General features: G+C 43.6%; 2 protein-coding genes across 6 annotated transcripts in view; one reads left to right on the top strand and one right to left on the bottom strand.

The window, feature by feature from the left end:
* LOC133502320 (microtubule-associated protein 1A-like) overlaps positions 1-7,451 on the top strand; it is a 44,794-nt gene extending 37,343 nt beyond the window's left edge. The window contains 3 exon segments of the mRNA XM_061822985.1: positions 2-2,170; positions 2,993-3,225; positions 4,219-7,451. Of these exon segments, the coding sequence (XP_061678969.1) occupies positions 2-2,170; positions 2,993-3,225; positions 4,219-4,374 (2,558 nt within the window). The 3' untranslated portion in view covers positions 4,375-7,451.
* A 2,916-nt stretch (positions 7,452-10,367) lies between these two features.
* Positions 10,368-22,518, bottom strand: part of ppip5k1b (diphosphoinositol pentakisphosphate kinase 1b) — a 40,823-nt gene continuing 28,672 nt past the window's right edge. For 2 of the 5 annotated variants that reach the window (XM_061822454.1, XM_061822455.1), the window contains exons 24-30: positions 22,038-22,178; positions 21,802-21,910; positions 19,860-20,009; positions 17,925-17,987; positions 14,615-14,752; positions 14,424-14,537; positions 10,368-11,073 (exon numbers count right to left, since the gene is read on the bottom strand). In XM_061822454.1, the coding sequence (XP_061678438.1) occupies positions 10,982-11,073; positions 14,424-14,537; positions 14,615-14,752; positions 17,925-17,987; positions 19,860-20,009; positions 21,802-21,910; positions 22,038-22,178 (807 nt within the window). In that variant the 3' untranslated portion in view covers positions 10,368-10,981. The remainder of the gene's footprint in view (positions 11,074-14,423; positions 14,538-14,614; positions 14,753-17,924; positions 17,988-19,859; positions 20,010-21,801; positions 21,911-22,037; positions 22,179-22,518) is intronic. The other 3 variants (XM_061822457.1, XM_061822458.1, XM_061822459.1) reach the window with 3 other exon arrangements.

Raw genomic sequence — 22,518 nt, forward strand, 5'->3', positions numbered from 1 at the left:
CACGGAAGTTATGCCGATATTGGACTGAGTGGATCTGGAGGATACTCTGAGGTCAGTCGAGTAGGTCCAAAAGATAAGCAGCATGATATTCAGTCCGGTGAATGTGGACAAGAAACTTTCAGAGAAGATCAGTATTACCAAGGAGACACACAAGAGGAAAGTGTGACGAAGAGGCAAAGTTCAGATTTTGCTGCTAAAAAGGAGGACCAGCTTCCAACGTCACCTTGCACATTCACCACCTCTGCAGACACTTATCCAACACCCTTCTCGAGTTTTGCCCATAAACTAGAAGACAGCGGTCAAAGTTTTGTGACTGTGTCAAGCAGTTTGCCCCATCAGGTTCCATTTTTTAGTAGCGGGTCTATAAGCTCAGTCTCTGGCGGTACTCAGAGAGATGAGTACATGGAGGTGATGGCAAAACCTCCAAAAGAGGATTCCCAGGCTGAAGGGACCAAATCGTCATCGTCTCCCATACAAAGTACTGAGCCCTCAAAACTGGCAGGCATTGTCTACACACCAGAAGCTTGTTCTGATATAGCGCCACAAAGATCGGAAGCCACAGACAGGATCTCCCAAGGAGCAGTAGAAGACATCGTATCCGACGTTGAATGGCAAAAAATGTCTGAAGAGAGAGACCTTTTTCCATTAAAAACTGAAGCACAATTGATTAAAAGTACTTTAAATGCCACCGACACTAAGACTGCCAAGACCGTTGAGTCTCTACCAGAAGTGGTGACGCAAACGGATCATCCCGCTGTGTCAGTCACTTCAGCAAGTGCAAGTGGTGCTATGAACACCTCATGTGCCATCGCAGACACCCCCAAAACAGAGGACGGAAAGCAGCAAAGTGTGAAAACACCACAGGTAGAAAAGGAGGCGACGATCCACGCTGTAGTGGAGCAGGAAACTGAAAAAACAGACGCGGTAAAAGGACAAATGGAAGAAAAGACTCTGGAAGACAAGATGTGGAAAGATAGCAGTGAAAAGACGAAAGATTCAGTTGAGCAGAGTAGGAGTGACGTACACGTCAGGGAGGAAAGATTAGCTGGCAGCCCAGAGGCAAAGATCTTTCTGGATCAGCCACCAGAGAGGTTAGAAGCGAGGCGAAAGAGTAGCATTTCTGATTGGGAGCTGCTACAAAAGCCTGATGATTTCCCAAGTGCCCCTCCACCAGGTTATAGTGACCAAGAGGAGGAAGCCTTCGAATGGATGGCCAGCATCCACGGTGCCTCCTCAAAACCAACCTCGCTCACAGGAGCGTCGAGCAAAACAAAAACTGATCATCCGTTGGACTTGAACAACGGAGCCGCCGCTGCCTCCTCTCTGGCGGACTCCTCCTTTGATTACAAGCAGCATAAAGGAGAACTCTCTCCTTCCTTCATCAATCCTAGTCTGCATCAGTTCTCTGGTGACGAGGATGAAGAGGACGAACAAAGTGACCGCTCTCAGGAGGGAGCCGATGTGACTCGCGAGCAAACATCAGTGAAAAGGAAGTCACATAAGCAGAGGCGTCACCACGGAGATGTCGGTTATCAGTCCGGAGCTGTCCCATCTGGATTGATTGCGACTTTAGCTGGAGAGGAAACACCTCCCACATCGGTGAGTGAGTCGTTGCCTTCACAGTCTGATTCTGATGTCCCGCCAGGAACCGAGGAGTGTCCATCTATTACCGCGGAAGGTAATCTGGACTCAGATGAAGATGCTGAACATCTGCCTGCGGACAAATTGTCTGCCGGGGGTGCCGCAGGTGGCCAGCATCCCCCGGCACCAAGAGCACCTCAGCAGGCACACGATCCCCAACCCACCTCCGTGAAGGACCCTCCGCCACAGCGTCCCCATCCAGATGTGTGCATGGTGGATCCCGAAGTTCTCCTTCAGGATGCCAACAGCACGGAAAAACCTCTCACAAGGGAACACAAGGCCACCAGGGGCCTCAGGAAGTCCAAACCCAAATCAGCGTCTCCTGCTCGGAGGGGGGAAGTGAAGAAGAGGTCCACCACGCTGGTGAAGCAGGCCCACAAGGACTCAACCTCACCCCGATCAGCATCCCTCAGGAGGAAGGACCCGGAGAGGAGCTCCAGGCTGGTGAAAATGTCCGAGAACCTCGGTTCACGGAGTGACATCCTTAACCCGGCGAGGGGGATGGTCAACGGAGTGAAGAGCAGTTCAGGTGGGTTGCATCTTGCTGGTGGTACAAATGTTCGTTCCTGAAGATCCGAGTACAATACAATCAAAACCGTAGCGGTGAAACGAGGACAATGCGGATTACGCCTGAATATGCGAACATAGCCGAGATTAATTCATTTGATGGATTAATAATGCATCTTGTCATCAAAGCAAAGCGATTCTAATTCCATTTACCCAAAAGGGCAGGTGGAAAAAGTATTCCCACTCTTTCTGGCGATATTCTCCTTCACCGAGGTTTTTGTTTTCTCAGGGCATTGGACTGTTCTGGTCGGGTTTAGCAGACGTTTCGCGCCTCATCCGAAAAAGCCTTCATGGGTCCGTGCACAAAGTCTACGAAGAACAGATCTAGCCTGATTGCTGATGCGGATTTGATAAGATTGTCATATATGTTTCAAGGCACGCGCTAAACAAGAATCTAGAGTATACCGCTTATCTTTTGGATGAAAAAGTCATTCACTACTTTGGAGAGGGGCCCCCCGCCAGACAGAGTCATCATGTACTTGGGAGACGGGTGGTTTCGTAGGTCCCCTACTCCGTTGAGAGATACAGTACTTTCTTCGCCATGAGGTAGAAACCTTGAGTCTTATAACACCACCAGTTGCTAGCTTCTCTCTCCACCTCGTTCAACCACTGCCCAACAGGCACGTATAGGTAAGGCGAACAACTCCACTGACTAGAGTCCAGAGAACATACCAAGTATTCCAGGGCAGTTTTACTGTGAAGAAAAGCTAGACGAAATATTGATACCTGCGAAGGACTGAGAAGTAGTTCTTCATTTCCAAACTGATCACGCGAATCTGTTCAGGAAACAACCCTCAGAAGGCCTCCTCGGCTGTCCCGGCCGGGCCGCCGGTCTACGTGGACCTGGCTTATGTGCCCAACCACTGCAGTGCCAAGAACGTGGACCAGGAGTTCTTCAAGCGAGTGCGGGCGGCGTACTACGTGGTGAGCGGGAACGACCCGAGCGGCGGGGAGCCCAGCCGCGGGGTTCTGGACGCCCTGCTGGAGGGCAAAGCTCAGTGGGGCTCCAACCTACAGGTACTGCCGCAGCCGACACGCAGATCTGGATTTGATGGAAGAGCATTTAAATGTTTTGCCTGTCTTCATATGTTGCTGGCATAGCAAAAGGAACAATCTATTATTTTCTACATTATTATCTATAAATTCATTCACCATCTATTAGTTGTAGCAAGTAAATAATTTTGGGACCAATTAAGCGTAATTGGATGATTTTTCCTTGGTGGACTGGTTGGTAAATAATACTCAAACTTACTCTATGATCCTACACTAGGTAGTAATAAAAAATAAATCAAGTAAATTATATCTATCCATTATCTGGGCCGCTTATCCTCACAAGGGTCACGGGTGTGGCATCGATTCCCGCTCAGTGGCGACCAGTTCAGGGTGTAGTCTGCCTTTCGCCCGAAGCTAGATGGGATAGGCTCCAAGCTTTCCCGCAGAACTTGTGAGGATAAGCGGCTTAGATAATGAGATGACATATATATGAATATCTGAACACAAACGGTGCATGAAGACATATAGACAGACAACAAAAAAACAATACTCACTGGTGTCCATGTCCATCGTCCAAGCCGCTGGTGTGTCTTCTTTTATTATTATTATTATTATTACGATTATAGTGGCCGCCGGTGGTCAATTCAAGCACCAAAAGGCGCCCCAATTTATTAATCATGATGCATAATCCGTCTAGCGCTTTAAATTATTTTTGTTATTTCCAAGTTTTGATGAAGTACATTAGTCTTGAGTGCTCATTACATTTTTTTTTGGGGGGGGGGGCGGAAAGGATTTATATTATCTCCGTTCATATTAATTGGGAAAGATTATTTGAGTGTTTTTAAGAGTGCGGACAAGGAACAAATTAAACTTATATCACAAGCCAGCACTGAATAAAAGTCATTTTTGCATTAATAATCAATAAATCCAAATATTTTTATTATGATTTGAATATGTTATAATGTTCCTAAATGAAATATTTTCAGCTTTTTTTTTTTTTAACCCCCCTCTTCTCAGGTGACCCTGATCCCGACGCACGACACGGAGGTGACCCGCGAGTGGTACCAGAGCACCCACGAGAGGCAGCAGGACCTGAACATCATGGTTCTGGCCTCCAGCAGCACGGTGGTCATGCAGGACGAGTCGTTCCCCGCCTGCAAGATCGAGTTTTGAGTCGCGCCCCCCCCCCAGCGAAACCCATTTCCTGGCAACAACCAACTTCACGCACTGTGGCAAATAGACAAAAAAATAACCATAAAATACAATAAACGATAATCGGTAAAATTCAGTAGAACGAACCAAGATAATGACGATGATCTCGTTAAACAGAATTCAATTGATTTAGCGATCACATCTCGGCACAAAGGCACAATCTGAATGTCATCGTTTTTTTGTTTTTTTTTTTAATAAATTATGTATTCAAATTTATTTCACATTTTAACCTTCCGTTAATTGGGCCGCAACCGAAATGAAAAGCGAATATTAATCGGAGTCGGATTGAGTGCCGTCCCTAATCAATTGACGCCGGCGAGATTGCGCGATCGAATTATTGAAGCGTAATAATTGTGCATTTGTTCCTGATCAAGTGTCTTACGGGGAACGTTTTAGCCGTAACTGCCTCATTGAAATTATGATGTTGCTTTGTAATCATTTTAGATGTTATCGTTCAAATAAGTTCATCTTTTAAATAGTATGATAGTTTTTAACGATCAAATGTTCATTCTAGATTTTCATTTCCTTCATGTTTTCAAGGGAAATTAATATTTCATAATTTCCCATCATTTGTGCGGGATTTTAAGGTCATTTAATGTCGCTTTTAATGTGTAATAATTACACGGACGTGCCCATTGAAATACGCGAGGACGTTTCGGCGCTGACGCGGCCAACGTTAGCCGAATGTTTCTCGTCACGACAGAAATATAAAAGACGACGACACTAATGTAGCAACGGACGCTCGTTTCGAACGCGGGAAAGGACGACGCCAGATGTGAAATGAAAACGTTCGAAGGCGAAGTGTGATGACGCGCGTTTGATTCCTGTACGCTAAAAGTAATAAGAATGTCTTTGCACCAAACCAGAATGCACTTTTTTTTTTCCCCCAAAAAAGGACGTGGGAGGAGTTTAGTTGTTTGTACTGAAGCACAGCGATGACCTCAACGACCGTAAACACACGTTGTAATATGTAAATAATCATAATCATAATAATAACTATTTATAAATGAGCATGAATGAATGTCTGGGGCGACACTTGCAGGAATGTTTTTTTTGTTTGTTTTGTTTTTTCATTTTTTCAAAAACTGCATGTTTGAGGTGGGTAGCTGAGAATGTCGTCCAGTCAATGACTTTTCTCAAATAATTTTCATAATAATTCAGTTCATCATTTTGGGAACACTTGCGCTAAAATGATTCCATTTTCCAACAACCCGTGCGACGCATTCCAGAAAATTGGCAAGTTTCAAAGCGTGACCTTCATAGTGTAATTTGCCTAATTTACATTAAAATTTTGGTGAATAATGAGAAAAAATAATATAGAATTTGTACTAAGCATATTAGTGGGTTTTTTTTGGGTGATATTTTAACAATAAGTTGAAAATGGCTTTGTCAAATATGCTGTTAGGCTAATGACACTCCTCAAAAATGTCCGTTGTAGACAAAAATTAAGAACGAGCTCAGTCCAAAACGGGACGCAACAAATGCGACGCGACTTCACATCAAATTAAAAAACTTTTTTTTTTTTTCGGTAACATTTTTAATTATTTTGGGGTTTTTTTCTTCCTAATCCGGCAATGTGACTTTTTTCTGATCTTATTAAAACGTGATTCTCGTGACAACTTTCTGTTCGTAGCATTACATTGTAACGACACGGATATACTGCATTACATCTTCTTTGATGTTTTATGCTGTCATATCGCTCAGTATTTTTGTTTTTTTTTCCTTCATAACATAACATAATTTCTTCAGAATAATATGTGATTCTTCTCATCACTGAGATGTCCTTTTTAAGAATCCGTTTTTTGGAATTTTGGCAGCCCCTCTCAAACATTATTACGCAATAAATAATACAAAGACGGTAAAATATATCAATAATTTAACGCCGCAAAATGTGTTGGATGAGGAGTATAAAACAATGTTTTGAGAAGCCTTTGAATGAATACATATCATACAAAATCTTATTCTTTGTGTATATGGGATTTCCAACTTCCCAGTTTTCTGGAATGCAGCGTCACCTCTCGTGGGAGGGAATTTTATTTTTCATTTTTTTAAATCAAATACACACTACAAAACAGAAGAACGCCTCAAAGTTCCAAATGAGACGTTTCCGAGTGCGCCCGAACGTGATTTATTATTATTATTATATTTTTTTTTTTGGTAGGCATTTCCGGTGCGACTTTTCCAGGCGCCGGTGGAACGCTGCGCGAGATGTAAAAAAATTATTTTTGTGAATGTAATTTGCATCGACAAACGACTCAAAAGTGGGTTTGAACGAAGAAACACGGGACAACCGACTCTTCTCACGACGCCAGAACCGAACCAGAACCTTTTTCCTGAATATGACTTGAAACAAAGTCCAAATGGTCAAACACAACACGAATGTACCGCACACACACATGCACGCACGCACGCACGCACACACACACACACACACACACACACACCGCTTTGTACATATCTCTTAACGTAAACGTTCCGCTTTCGACAGTGATTCCGACCCGCCAAGAGAACATCAACTTAATCCTCTTGCATGTGACTTATTTGGTTATAATCCTGAATGTAATTGTTTCCGCACGGGAGTAGCGCTAACGCTAGGTTTGGGCCGTGCTTCTGTTTGTTTGTCGTTCTCGAGCTGCTGTACAGCGCTAACCTACGTTTGACGCTCGCTCTCTCTCTCTCTCTTTCTCTCTCGATCCCTCTCCGAAAAACGTATAGCGGCTTCCTTCTTCTCCGGCGCGCATCTCGTCAACTGTTTTCCGACTATCGCTGTCTCTCTCTGGTCAAGTAGAAGTGCTGCGCACGCATTTGTTGTAAAAGGGAAACGGCCCGGTGATCATCAAAATAAAGTACACTCGACTCAAGAGGTCTGTTTGCGGGTTTTTCCTTCGGTGTCGTTTACCGAGCCGGAACCGCCTGAAAAAGCGAAAAAAAAAAAAAAAAACACAACAAAAATGGGTACGAATTTTGCAATTTGGAAATGGTAAGCCTGTTTTGAAACCCTAAAACTATGGAAGTAAATATGTGCCACCCGGATTTGAATTAAAAATGCCACTGAAAGTTTTATGTTGTAAAATTCACATTATTATTTCAATGTAATCACATTTCCTATCGTTGTATTTCAGTTTAACTTTTCAATGTTCACGAATTTGGCATATAAAAAAAATTCAAACGCAATATTTTAAATCTCCTGAGATTCAACTGGCTACAATTCGCTGTCTGGAATTCACCGTCGAACAACCAGCCAATCCCGTTAACGCTTTCTTAGTCATGTGATGTCACATACTAAGAAAGCAGAACTGCGATTGGCTGTCAGAACCCAACACTCAGCCAATCCAGTGACTGAAATACAGCTTTGGGAAATGTGATCACTTTGAAATAACATGAAAATTTCGTTGGCATTTTTAATTCAAATCCTGGTGGCACATATTTACTTCCATATAAAACTCTCTTTAATACGGAATTTGAAACCCCAAACCTAACTTTGAAAATTTGTTTTGGAATCCAAATTAGAAACCCTGACCTTGTTTTGAAATCCTAAAGTCCATTTTCCATGATGCAGGAGCGCTGGAGCCTACCTCGGCTAACTACCGTAATTCCAACCCTACAGCGTACACCTGGTTACAAGCCTCAACTAGTACATTTGTAAAGGAAATACCATTTAGTACATACATAGGCCGCAGCTGTGTAAAAGCCGCAAGTGCCCACATTTACAACCACAGACACGATACTTATAAAGATGGTACACAGAAAGAGTTTAACGGTAGCGCAGCCCTAGCGTTAGCTAAAGCTAGCGCTGAGCTAAAGCTAGTGCTAACGCCCCGCTTACGCTAACAGGACCGGTTAGAATAAAACTTATCGGTAAATATTACCGAGACACGCCAGCAACACGTTAGCACAGCGCTTACGCAGCGCTAACAGGGCTGGTACAATTCACTTCCTCGGCACATATATTCCACCGCTTTCATTCTTTTCCGCTCGAGTGCCCCCTTGCCCCCTGTTAGAAAATTGATGCACAAATTATCATAAATCGCAGTGTTGAAAGCGTGTGAAAAAAGTCGCGGCTTGCAGGCCGAAAATTACGGTACTACCTGTGTTGAAACCCTAATTTGAAACCCATCCATCCATTTTCTTAGCCGCTTATACTCACAAGGTTCGTGGGAAGTCCTGGAGCCTATCCCTGCTGGCAACAGGGCAGGAGGCGGGGTACGCCCTGAACTGGTTGCCAGCCAATCGCAGGGCACATCGAGACAAACAGCCGCACTCACAATCACACCTAGGGTCAGTTTAGAGTGTCCAATTACTGTTTTGAAACCATCCATCCATTTTCTTAGCCGCTTATCCTCACAAGGTTCGTGGAGGAGAGCTGGACGCAATCCCAGCTGTCAAGGGGGAGGAGACAGGGTACACCCTGAAATGGTTGCCAGCCAATCGCAGGGCACATCGAGACAAACAGCTGCACTCACAATCACACCTTCGGGCAATTTAGAGTGTCCAATTACTGATTTCAAACCATACATCCATTTTCTTAGCCGCTTATCCTCACAAGGTTCGCGGGAAGTGCTGGAGCCTATCCCAGTTGTCAACAGGGCAGGAGGCGGGGTACACCCTGAACTGGTTGCCAGCCAATCGCCGGGCACATGGAGACAAACAGCCGCACTCACAATCACACCTAGGTGCAATTTATTCATCCATTCATCCATTTTCTTAGCCGCTTATCCTCACAAGGGTCGCTGTCAATGGGCAAAAGGTGGGGCACACCCTGAATTGGTTGCCAGCCAATCGCAGGGCACATCGAGACAAACAGCCGCGCTCACGATCTCACCTAGGGGCAATTTAGAGTGTCCAATTACCGTTTTGAAGCCCTAAAATAAAATTCTAATTCTAATTCTCTTTGAACCCTAATGTGAAGAGCTAGCACCATTTTGGAACCCAAATTTGAAACCCCGAACCTACTTCGAAAACCCGAATATGAAATCCTAGACGCGTATTCATAATAACCGAAACTAAATCGAGTGTGTGCTTGCGAGAGAGAGAGATTCGGATCTTTTTTGCGTTTTGGCTTCCGGTGAGTCGGCGTTCCGGGACCCTCGGAGAGGGCGTCACCGTGGCAACGTGCGGCGGCAATAAGAGAGAGCGTGACTCATCGCTTTGATTTTTTTTAAAGGCTTTTGTGAAAAGGGGGACGGAGCTGGTGGAGATGCGGGAGGGGGGTTGGAAAAACAATTGGGAAGAGGGGAGAGGAAACAAGCGAGGGAGTGACGAAGAGGAAGGAGGGAGGAGAGGAAACGAGGTGAAAAGACGAGGGGAGGAAGTGAGGGGTTGACCGGGGAGGGATGTGAGAAGAAAGAAAATCAGATGATGAGCAAGGAGGTGGAGGAAACAGATGGGAGGATGGAGGGAGGAGAGGACGAGGAGGAAGTGATGGCGCGAAGAAGAAAAGAAAGAAGGATGAAGAAAGGTGAGGACAGCAAAGGAGAAAGGAAAGGAGGAAGGAAGGAAAGAAAAACAGAAACCGTGAGAAGACGAGGAGGAGACGAACGGTGGAGGTGACGAAATGAGGGAGGAAAAAGTTGGGCCACAAAACGAGGACGTGTCAGGATTCGGAAACGGGGGGATGAGAAAGGACGGGAAAAGGAAGTGAGGGGAAAACAACGATGCTGGGAGAGAAAATGGGGGGAAAAATACGAGGATGGAAGGATGAAGTGAGGAGAGGAAAAGGAGAAAACGTTGAGAAGGTGAAGAAGAGAGTGAAATGGGCAGTGGGGAGGAGGAGAGGAGAAGAAAAGGAAAAAGGAAGAGAGGAGGTGACTAGACGAAGCAGAGAGAGGAAGTCATTATGTCTTGTCATCTGTCGCTAGGTAGAACTCACGATTGGATGAGCTCACAGATTTGCCTGACGATGCTGCGGATTATGTTTTTTTTGTCAAACAAAAACACAAAAGTCTCAACCCACAGCACGTCAATTGCTTTTATTTGCTTCGGGAACACTTTGGCTGACTTTTCTTTGGATGTAATTCAATAAAAACACAAAACAATCACAACTATTGGACACACGCACAAGTGCACACACACAAAAAAATAATAAACAATCTATATTAATCCGCCATACAAATTAATCAATGTTGTACAAATCAAACATGTACAAAGATTCATTTTCATGTAAAACTAAACATTCATCTTATCTACATATTATTCGACAGAGTACTAACAGTAATCTTTGGCGGCTGTCGTTTTAATACACAAAAAAAAAAAAATGTGGTCTTGTTTGATGCAAAACAAAAGAAAAACCCTGATCATACCCTACATTCTCGTTTTTGGACATTTGAGAAGCTTTCCACGACTCGTCTGAAATCATTTCAACGCTTTACATTTCAACTTTGGCAAAAACAAAATGCCGTCAAAACAATTTAGAAAAAATAACGTCACAAAAAGCTGAAGCCACAGCCGGTGTTTGAATACTGCACGTCTCAGTCTAATGTCGTGAGTCCGGTCTAATTGCTGCGGTCAACGATAACGAATGAAGTGATCATAAAGTGCGTCACACAAGAACGTGTGTGTGTGTGTGTGATTACTCGCTGTAGCTGAAGTTGAGGGCGGCGTTCTCGGTGATGGGGGACGACGGGCCGGCGCTGGACACAGTGCTGGAAGGAACGCTGCCATCTTTATAAAAAAAACACACACACAGATTGGAATCATTGCATCGCTAGTACCATAGTGTATTATTACATCTTATGACTCCATTATTACTGTTGCTAATACCTTGTCATGTTTTTTAAACTGTTACTACAGTGCTATTACTTTGTTACTACATAACATTTTTTTTTTTAAACTTAAACCTGTCCTGTTGAACTGCTCAGATAAGTAGAATGAAGGGTTCACATCTCTTTTATGGCATTATGTTATTAGCAGTTAGCAGTTATTAGTTGTAAGATGCGAAAACTGTAAAAAAAAAAAAAGAGTAACCAGTTATTACATGTTTTTTACAGTTTTCGCAAATTACCTTGTTACTACGTCTTTACCATATTGCTACCTGTCATTACCATGATTTTAATCAGTATCATTTGTTATTACCATGTTAATATTGCATTATTACCACATCATTTTATAATCACTTCATATGGTAAAAATGCAACACTAAGTCATTAATACAGATAAAAAAAATGTTCCATTAATACAGCTACACAAACACAGGCATCCACACACCCACAGGACACACTGACACATGACCGTGCTACTAACATGTACCTGTTATTACCAAGTTTTTACCATGCCATGTAATTACTGCAGCGGTACTACAAATATGTAATGACCTGCCATTACGTTATTAGCATCTTGTATTATGCGAAAATTGTAAAAAACATCAGTAACCAGTGATTGCATGGTTTTTACTGTTTTCGCATATTACGTTGCTACTACGTCTTTACCATATTGTTACCTGTCATTACCATGATTTTAACCAGTATCATTTGTTATTACCATGTTATTATTGCGTTATTACCAAATCATTTTAATCACTTCATAAGGTAAAAACGCAACACTAAGTCATTAATACAGATGAAAAAAAATGTTCAATTAATACAGCGACACAAACACAGGCATCCACACATCCACAGGACACACTGACACATCACCGTGCTACTAACATGTACCTGTTATTACCAAGTTTTTACCATGCCATGTAATTACTGCAGTGTTACTACACATATGTAATGACCTGCCATTACGTTATTAGCATCTTGTAGTATGCGAAAATTGTAAAAAACATCAGTAACCAGTGATTGCATGGTTTTTACTGTTTTCGCATATTACGTTGTTACTACGTCTTTACCATGATTTTAACCAGTATCATTTGTTAATACCATGTTATTATTGCGTTATTACCAAATCATTTTAATCACTTCATAAGGTAAAAACGCAACACTAAGTCATTAATACAGATGAAAAAAAAATGTTCAATTAATACAGCGACACAAACACAGGCATCCACACACCCACAGGACATACTGACGTGACAAGTTTTAAGAATTTGAAAACTAATGAGTGGAGTGATGCGCGTCCACTATGTAGGACAGCAGAAAAGGGATTGGGGACAAATCTCTGATGGTTCCGACTGTCGTTGCCGAACCGATGGAACAAAGGAAGTCACACATCGGCGTCGCAACAAAGAGCGGGCGTTCATCCGACCGTCATGTGATGAGCCACGTCCGCAGCACGGTGCCACCAGGGTCGGGAGATGAGACCTCGGGGGTCGATACATCCAATGGGACAAGTTACACAACTCGATAATTATGATATCGAGATGCTCGGTGTTTCATCACCATGGTAATGCAGTTTGGGGCGCGGGGGTGAATACAGCATATCTGCTAATTAACAAACGACCTTGTAGCAGAAATGAATGTTGCCCAAAAAAAAAAAAAGGAAGACAGTTACATCAAACTGAAATCAGGAGACCAAATACACCCCAGCACTTGATTAGCATTTTAACTCCAACTATGTGCTTGGAGAGGACCAACACCAGTGGATGGATCCCTGCCAGTCTCCTTTTACCGTTTTATGTATGACCTCCAGAGGTCAGATGCTTTTTAGCCATTTATCTTCTTAAGAGGAAAAAACAGCTGACCTCTCACGGGTACCAAACGTATCAATCAAAAAAAAAAAAAAAAAGGGGACTCTGATGGCTCGTCTGGAAAGGCAACAACGACCTTCAGCAGAGTCTTCACAGAGGTTCCGATGAGCGGCTAAAAGATTAAAAACCTTGTTTCACGTCTTCCTTTTAAAGGTTACTTTCTGCTCACCGTAATTTCCGGACTATAGAACGCACCTGATTAAAAGCCTCACCCAGTACATTTTTAAAGGAAAAACTACTTTGTGCATCCATAAGATGTACCCGTCCATAAGCCGCATGTGCCCACATTGAAACATAAGATATTTACAAACAAAGACGGTACACAGAAAGAGTTTTCAAAGTTTTAATAACATACCTAAATCTTTCCAAATAGTGCTTGGACGCGGGCGTAACACAGCAGCAACACACAGCGCTAATAGTGACTTTTACCGGTATCTAGTTTTTTTTTTTTTGTTACTGGCCTTGTTAGCGCTGTGCTAGCGTGTTGCTGCTTTGGTACTGCCGCATCTCAGAAACTTTTACCGGTATGTTTTTTTAACCAGCCCTGTTAGCGCTGTGCTAGCATGTTGGTGCTGTGTTACTGCCGCGTCTCAGTGATTTTTTTACTGGTATGTTGGCCCTATTAACGCTGCACTAGCGTTAGTGTTGTGCTAGCGTGTCTCTGCTGTGTTACTGCCTTGTCTCAGTGAATTTTACCGCTGTATATTTTTTTGAACCAGCCCTGTTAGCGCTGCACTAGCGTTAGCGTCGTGGTAGCGTGTTGCTGCTGTGTCTCAGTGATTTTTACTGGTATTTTTTTTTTTAACCGGCCCTGACCGGTGGAATATATGTGTCGAGGAAGTGACTTTTACCCGTTTTTTTTTTTGTTTTGTTTTTTTAACCGGTAGCGCTAGCACTGTGCAAGCATGTTGCTGCTGTCTTACTGCCGTGTCTCCGTGATTTTTACCGGTATATTTTTTATTAACCGGCCCTGTTAGCGCCACGTCTGCGTTAGCGTCGCGCTAGCGTGTTGTGATTTAGGTATTTTTTTTTTTTAAACTGCCCTGTTAGTGTTGTGCTACCGTGTTGCCGCGACTGCTTTTTTTTTTTTTAACCGGTATGGGTTTTTTTTTGGGTTTTGTTTGTTTTTTTTTTTTTTTTTTTTACCAGCCCTGTTCATGCTACCTTGTTGTTGACATGTTAAGCCAAGCTAAGGTATTAAAATTTCTTTCTTCGTGTTTCAACGTGGGCACTTGCGGCTTTTACACAGGTGCGGTTTATGTACGTACCAAATGGTATTTCCTTTACAAACGTACGGGATTAGGTTTATAATCCGGAGCGCTCCGTAGGCCCGAAATCACATGATGCGGCGACCGCAAGGCAAAGACATAACGGAGCCACTCACGCCAACAAGGCCGGCTCGGCGGTCGCAGGGACGCTTCGGACCCCGACGAGGAGAGCGGCTGCTGGGGGCTGTAGAGAGACGGCTGGCTTTGAGAGTCGAAGAGACCGGACAGCGCTGCGGCAGACGAGAAGTTGCACGTGGGGTTTAGAAGGCAAGAATTACGACGCAAGGATTTGCGGTCCTGGCCCTACCCTTCATGGTCTTGGCGTGGGCCTCGCTGCTGCTCTCGCACACCGCGTTGAGGAACTCGTCCACCTGCTTGAGCGAGAGCAAGTTGTGCAGCGTCTCCAGCGGGTAGATAGAGGGCACCATGGAGCAGCCTTCGAAACCTGGAGGGGTCCAAAAAAAAAAATAGATTGGGGGAACAACATGACTTATTTGCGCGTGTTACGTGTGGAACTACAGGGGGACCTCTAAGATGTTCCTTTTCCCCACAAGGAATCATGGAAAGCACTTTTAATGTTGTTCGTTTTGTACATTTTGATTGAATTTGACCTTTCGAGATTCCACTGTAGTCCACGGCAGCAAACACGAGGGAATTTTTAACCCCAGCAGTGTTGACGTTAATGGTCTAAATGTCCCCGCACATAACGAGCGGATGATTAGATATTCATATTTATATATTCATGTGAATATTTTGTGAAGAGCCGAATGAATGATACGAAGATAAATACTGTAATTTCCGGCATACAAGCTGCGACTTTTTCCCCCACACGCTTTCAACCCTGCGGTTTATGCGGTGATGCAGCTAATTTGTGCATTTTTTTGTAACGGCTGCAAGGGGGCACTAAAGCGGAAAAGGTAAGAGTGAGACAGGCGGAATATATGTGCCGAGGAAGTGACTTTGACCGGCCCGGCCCTGTTAGCGCTGCTAAGGCTGCTAACGTGTTACTGCTGTAGGCTAGCGTTAGCTTCTTACTTCTTATTTGCTTGGATGGCTGCATCACTTGACATGTTAGAGATTTAAGAGGCCAAAACATGAAAGTAATTATTTGAATGTACTGGGGGAAAAAATTATGAGAATTAACGGCTTTCAATATGTATATATCTCTAAATAATGGACTCTATCATGCCATTCACCCATGTACGCATTTTTACATTACTTATAAACTTGATGGTTTTATCTAAAAATTAAAAAAAATGGGAACCCAAATTTATCCACAAACATCTGCTTACTGCAAACATGAGTGAGTGATGCTAGGAAATTGGGCATTATGCAATGATTTTATTGATATATTTCAATTAAACCGTGCCAAGGAAGTGACTTTGACCGGCCCGGCCCTGTTAGCGCTGCTAAGTCTGCTAACGTGTTGCTGCTGTGTCTGAGTGATTTTTACCGGTATGTTTTTTTTTTTTTTTTTTTTTTTTTTAAACGAACCCTGTGAGCGCAGCGTTCATTTTAGCGCAGCAGCGCTAGCGTTAGGCCCTGCTCGCGTGTTGCTGCTGTGTTACTGGCGTGCCTCAGTGATATTTACCGGTAAGTTTTTTTTTAACCGGTCCTGTTAGTGTTAGCATTAGCTTTAGCGCGGCGCCAGCGTTAGCTTTAGCTCGGCGCTAGCATTAGCACTAATGTTAGAACCGTGCTAGCGTTAAACTTTCTTTATGTGTACTGTCTTTGTAAATATCTCGTATTTGAATGTGGGTTTCGATGTGGGCACTCGCGGCTTTTACACAAATGCGGCGTATGTATGTACCAAATTGCATTTCCTGGTATGTTACCGGGTGAGGCTTATAACCAGGTGCGCTACGTAGGCCGGGAATTACAAACATACTAACACAGATTAAAATTCTCAATTTCTACAATTTTCTCTAAATTTTGGCTATGGGGGTGTGGGGTCTGTGCTCTACTCCGAGACCACTATTTTCAAGCATCTCGGGACAGTTCTTAACCAGCACACAGTTCACGGGGAACTTCACCGTCTCTTTAAGCGTCGTACGTTACGTATGGAAGCAAGTTGCTGGAAATAACGCGTTGAATGAAGCATGTTATATTCATACCGCGGTGCAGTTCAAGGGGTGACTGATGGTAAGGGTACAAAATTAGAGGAGCAGCAGGTGATGGATGAAGAGCAGAAGAGGAAGGTGAACAGGGGGAGGAGATAGCTGGGAAAATGGGATGGAGAAGGGAGAAAACAGACACAAGTAGATGAAGGTGAAGCATCAGAAGTTGGGAGACTGGAGCAGGAGTTTGCAGTCACAGGATTTGTGTAACACGTGTGCTTGAAAGTGGAGGCAAATCACCAAGGTGACGATGGATGCAACAGTTATGAAAGCATCTCTATTATATTTGTCGACTGAAGGGTTCCAGGTTCATATTTTGATCGTGAGAGTGAACATAATGACCAGTGCCGTTGAGCAAAGTACTGATCACCCCCATTCTGACATTCCTCCCTGCTTGCATGAGTTCCTAAAAGTTCAAGTTTCCAGACATGAGCCGTCGCTCACCAGATTTTATGTCTTGACCTCCGAGCAGTGACGACAGTTACCGGTGTGCTTGAGACCCTAAACCAGTCCTGCGAAGTCACATCAGTTCATAAACAACTTTTCCGGAAATATTGGTTGGGTTGGCCAACTATGCTTCCTGGCATCCATACAGAATGCCCAGTAACGCACCTGATTCTGGAAAGGACTGCTTGTATCGGACTGCTAATATTGGACATTTTTGATACTTTCACTCACGTCACATAAGTGTAAATAAAACGTACTTATGCCTCCCAAGAATTGCGCTAATAAGAAACACTGGGAAGTGTGCAAAAGAGGGCGAGAGAGAGAGAGAGAGAGAGAGAGAGAGAGAGAGAGAGAAAAGAGAGCAAGAGAGAGAGAGAGAGAGACATAGCACTCTTCGGACCACACCATTTAAAGGCACAACACAACAATGTGTGTGTGTGTCACTTTAGACTTATCAAACTTCAAAAATGAATTATAATACAATTTTTATTTTTGAATTTATTTCTGAAAAACAAATACAATTTTGGTGCTTTTTGGGGAGATCGGAACGGATTAGTATAAATTCCATTCATTTCAATGGGGAGAGTTGATTTGATGAAAGATCTTCTACTTTGGCTTCTAACGTGACAGAAAACTCCATGAAAAAATTAATTTTATGAGTAAAAATACATAAATACAACCCAACACTCACCGCTTCATCTTCATCTTGTATTGCTGTTATGAAAAAATACAGAAGTCCTACTTGTGGTTCACTGAAGAAAAACAGGCTGATTTTGTGAAGGACTTTCACAATTTTTAAGAGTGCAGCTCGTGGGCAGCGATGACAAATCACCGAATGAAGAAGTTAAAAATAAAAAGATGGATGATTTATGCGGTGACGTGATTAAAAAAAAAAATAGAGGTGATGTTAAAAGGGAAAGGTGCAAGCAGCAATCTTGGGAAAAAGAGAGCCGTCACAAACAAAAACACCATTTTAAAGAAAAAAAATCATGCAAGATCACCGCCCAAAAAAGTGGAAAAAAAAAAAACGTCAAGAAATAATAGCAGACATACCGTTAGTCGGATGCCTGGCAAACGACACAGAAAATCTCTTTACTGGCGGCATAGACAACAGCTCTGAGGAGATAAGAGAGGTAACTTGGAGTTACTGCTGGCTCCGCCCCTTTTAGACATGAGAAAGAGACAGAAAGAAAAGGAGCGAGGCCACGGTCATCCGCCGCCCGGGACAAACCGGGGAGCCCGCAAGGATATCGGCCATGCAGGAAGGAGGAAGCCGGCAGCAGCGTCAGCCCGGCGTATCGCCTCGCCAGAGAATATGCGACAATAGAGGGCGCTCTCACACATGCCACTGGTAGCTTAGCTTGGTTTAGCATCAACCCAAATGACCCTCAATCATAAAACACCAACATTTCACAAGAGCTGCGAATGATGTTGAATGTCTTTAGCAACACTTATTCCAAAAGCAGCCTCAACGTGCCGTTCGAAGACAAGAAGAACAAGAATATAAGTAGCAAAGAATAATAAACACAGACTCGCAATGAAGCGGTTAAGACGCTAGTGCCTCCGTAGATGCTGTCACTTGCTAGCCGACAGCGGTTTACGTCGTTTTACGCGTATTTGGGGCGACAGTTAAGAAAGATGAAAAATGGGCCATTCAGCGATTAATTTTGAATGTGTCAGGATGATTTTTTTTTTCCCACCGCTTCTATAGTTCAAAATGTCCTTGGCTGATTCTGCACTGCTTACTTAAAACTTAGGGATTTAAATTTTGCTATATTTGGCGAGATTTTGTAGCACTCTTGCTGCTGAAAAACTGGCAAATTGAGAAGATTCAATTTCAAAATTTTTTTCGTCTGTATAACGACAAAGAATATCGGTGGAAGGCGCCAAAGATGACGCAAAAGCAGAGACTGAACAGCACGTTGGAAACTTTTGGCTCAAGCAAACTGCTTCCAAATTGCTTTGGCTCAGCTGTACAACTCGTGAGCATGAGAAATGACCATGAAACATTTAATGCACCAAAATATGAAATGTTAAAATTGGTGTATGGTTTGAAAATGATTGACATTTGTCCAAGGGAAATAACTTTTAACATTATTATTATCCTTTTTACTTCTTATTTGCTTGGATGGCTGCATCACTTGACATGTTAGAGATTTAAGAGGCCAAAACATGAAAGTAATTATTTTAATATACTGGGGAAAAAAATTATGAGAATTAACGGCTTTTAATATGTATACATCTTTAAATAATGGACTCTATCATGCCATTCACCCATATACGCATTTTTATATTACTTATAAACTTGATGGTTTTATCTAAAAATTAAAAAAATAGGAACCCAAATTTACCCACAAACATCTCCTTACTGCAAACATGAGTGAGTGATGCTAGGAAATTGGGCAGTATGCAATTATTTTATTGATGTATTTCAATTAAACGCTTTCACTGATGCAGGCTTCACGCAGTGCAAAAAAAGGAAATTACGTCATTCCAAAGCTCAAGGGAGCTGGACAGTGACACACAGATGGAGCAAGAGTGCCCTCAAGTGGACAATGTGAGCAGTACCCCTTGTGGAACGCTCCACATGCATTTTCTGCAGAAGACAACAAAGCGAACATGATGAAGTTGAGGCACCACAACAACGGCAGACACACGACTAACCTGCCGGTGACCACTGGTGGTGGATGTGAAAAGTGCACAGAAGAAAAAAAATGTGATTTAATAGGCCGATCATTCTTAAGTAACAATTATGACATCCCCCCAGCACGAATATGGGTTTGGGAGAGAGACAAGGAACCTCACACAACCAAAGTACAGAACCCGAGCAGGCTCATGCAAATCGGATCTGGCGTCAGGTCAGCACCATCATCACCGTGACGACCGCCAAATAAGTCACTGAGCGGACTTTTGATTGTATAAATGGAATAAATTGACACCAAAAAAAAAATAATAATTTGGATGGGGAAGTCAGCGGCGTGAACGTACCGAACATGCCAATGTGGCAGGGCAGGCTGCCGGGGGACAGGGGGGGTTTTCGGTGGTGATGGTGGTGCGTGCGTACGTAGTCCCGCAGGTTGGGGGCGCTACAGGACACCCCCAGCATGGAGGCGCTGAAGAGGCCAGAGCAGTGCGAGCCTGTGTGACATAACCCAGGTGGGAGGGGGACAGGGGGGGGGTATTTGTGTGCGTGTGTGTGTATATTTGGGAGGGTCAAGGGTGAAGGGTGAGCATTAGTTCATCACACACAAACATAAACACAAACACGCGTAGGTGCTGCTGTTATTCATAACAAATTGTTGCTATGAATAACAGCATTAAGAAACCCTGCGAGTGTGTAAACAAATAAGCCGCTGTTTGTTCCTGGAAGCCACGGCACGCCAACAGCAGCGCGACTGTTCGACGAGTACGTGCCGTCATGAGGACGCACACTTGTGAGCGCAAACCAGCGTGTGGAGTGCAGAAGAAGAAGAAGAAAAAGGTGGAAGAAAGTGTATGTGGCCTGCCAGCCTCCTGTTGACACATCAAAGGTTTGAATTGTACGTCGTGGAACTGCTGATGACTTGTCTTTGGGGAGGGGGCGCACTCGTTGCTATAAAAAGTTTGAAGTACGGTGAGGAGGAGTCATCCATGACACCTGCTGCTGATTTCACTTCTGAATTCAGTTTCAAAACTACTATCAGCGACATCGTAAGCTGCGCCAACAATCATTTCTCACAGAAGATAAAGAATATATGGCTGTGAGTGTTGCTATATTGTCTGTCTGCATGTGTTTCATCACCGTTTGTGTGCAGGTAACCATTGCTGAAAGCATTATAACACGCATATAGATGCTGTTCTTTAGCCTGTCAATGGCGTTATGCATTGTTTGTTAGCATTAAGCTAAGCCGACTCTTTGAAGGCAAAGCTATGCTGTTGTCACGCATATAGATGCTGTTCTTTAGCCTGTCAATGGCGTTATGCATTGTTTGTTAGCATTAAGCTAAGCAGACTCTTTGAAGGCAAAGCTATGCTGTTGTATTAAATACAAACTTTGTAAATATTAGTATTAATTACTTTATTTTAAGTTTAGTTTGACAGTAGGCCTCGCTTCAAACCAGGTCAAACCAGACCTGACTTCAAACCACGTGGCAATAAATAGGTTGAATCTTTTTGGGGGAAAAATTGTTAATCATTGACATTTGGTCACAGGTTAAAGCAAAAAATAAAATAAAATAAAATTGTCTAAATGACATCCCATATGTTAAAAAGTTGGGTCACTCGTACCACATAGCAAGACTGTAAATGAAATAATACAACAACATTATTTAGTTTGGGAACAATGGACGACTGGTTCGTGCGTCTGCCTCACAGTTTTGAGGACCGAGGTTCTAATCCCGGCCCCTGCTTGTGTGGAGGTTGCATGTTCTCCCCGTGCCTGGGTGGGTTTTCTCCGGGCATTCCGATTACCTCCCACTTCCCCCCCAAAAAACATGCAACATTAATTCGAGACTCTAAATTGCCCCTAGGTGTGATTGTGAGGGCGACTGTTCCCAGGACCCTCGTGTGGATTACGCGGCTCAGATAATGGATGAATGGATTATTTAGTTTGGAACCGAAGACGCTTGTTGATACCAAACACCTCCTGGAGAGTTGAGAGGAAAAACAAGCTGGTGGCCGGCTATCTCGACGTGTGGGGAACGTGAAGGTGCTTGTGAACGACCCCCCGCCCGCCTCCCCTTCCCTCCCGCTGACGTGTGGCCTACATACTTCGGAGCGAAAGCTACACCAAACTGAGATGCACACTCGGACTGGCGACAGTTGTGAGAAAGACAAAAGGTGTGAAGAGTGGAGTCATCGTGAATATATGTCCCCCGTCCAAACAAAAACACACAGACACGCACGCAAAACGTACACACGAACAGACACACGACAAATAGGAGTCGCCCACCTAGGCCGCCGGCTGGTTTGATGTCGGGCGACTGGCGCGAGCCCGAAGGAAATAGTCGGTGTGACGTGGGGCACTTTGACGACAGGGTGGGCAAAGTCTCAGAGAGGACCTGCGGGGCATTAAGACCGACACGTGATTCCAGGTATGCGCTTGACATAAATGTATGTTTTGTAGCTACATGCAGAGATATCATGGAGGGGAAAAAAAACAATACAGATATACAAAAATGATATTACCTCCATGGATCCAGTCTTACGGTTGCGAATCATGGGTGACCTTCTCTGGATGTTGATGGGCTCGGAAACCAGAAGAGCCTGGTCGGTTTGGTCCTGAGAGAGATCCTCCAGGCTGCCCTGGTTGGGCTTTTTGTCCCGATTCTGATCCGTCAGAGAACAACAGCTGTCAATGCAATTACAGTAGGGCCTCTGTTTTCGTACAAATCGGTTTTCGAACGGAAATTTTGAGATTTTTTTTGCTTTGGTTTTCAAACGAAAATTTGAACGCCCCGACCAGCTGACCCACACCGATTTTTTTTTTTTTTATTGTGCTTTCGAACGCAACCCCGAAAAAAACGTTAACGACGTAATATGCGCGACGCAACCATTTGACCCACACACTCCTCTGCACGCAGACGTGTCCCGGTAGTGACTTCTTTTCTTCCAATTGATCAATATTAACCCCCAAAAGACGGCAGAAACAGTCTACATGAGATTCTTT

This window comes from Syngnathoides biaculeatus, chromosome 6 (assembly GCF_019802595.1).
Source record: "Syngnathoides biaculeatus isolate LvHL_M chromosome 6, ASM1980259v1, whole genome shotgun sequence".
Classification (NCBI taxonomy): domain Eukaryota; kingdom Metazoa; phylum Chordata; class Actinopteri; order Syngnathiformes; family Syngnathidae; genus Syngnathoides; species Syngnathoides biaculeatus.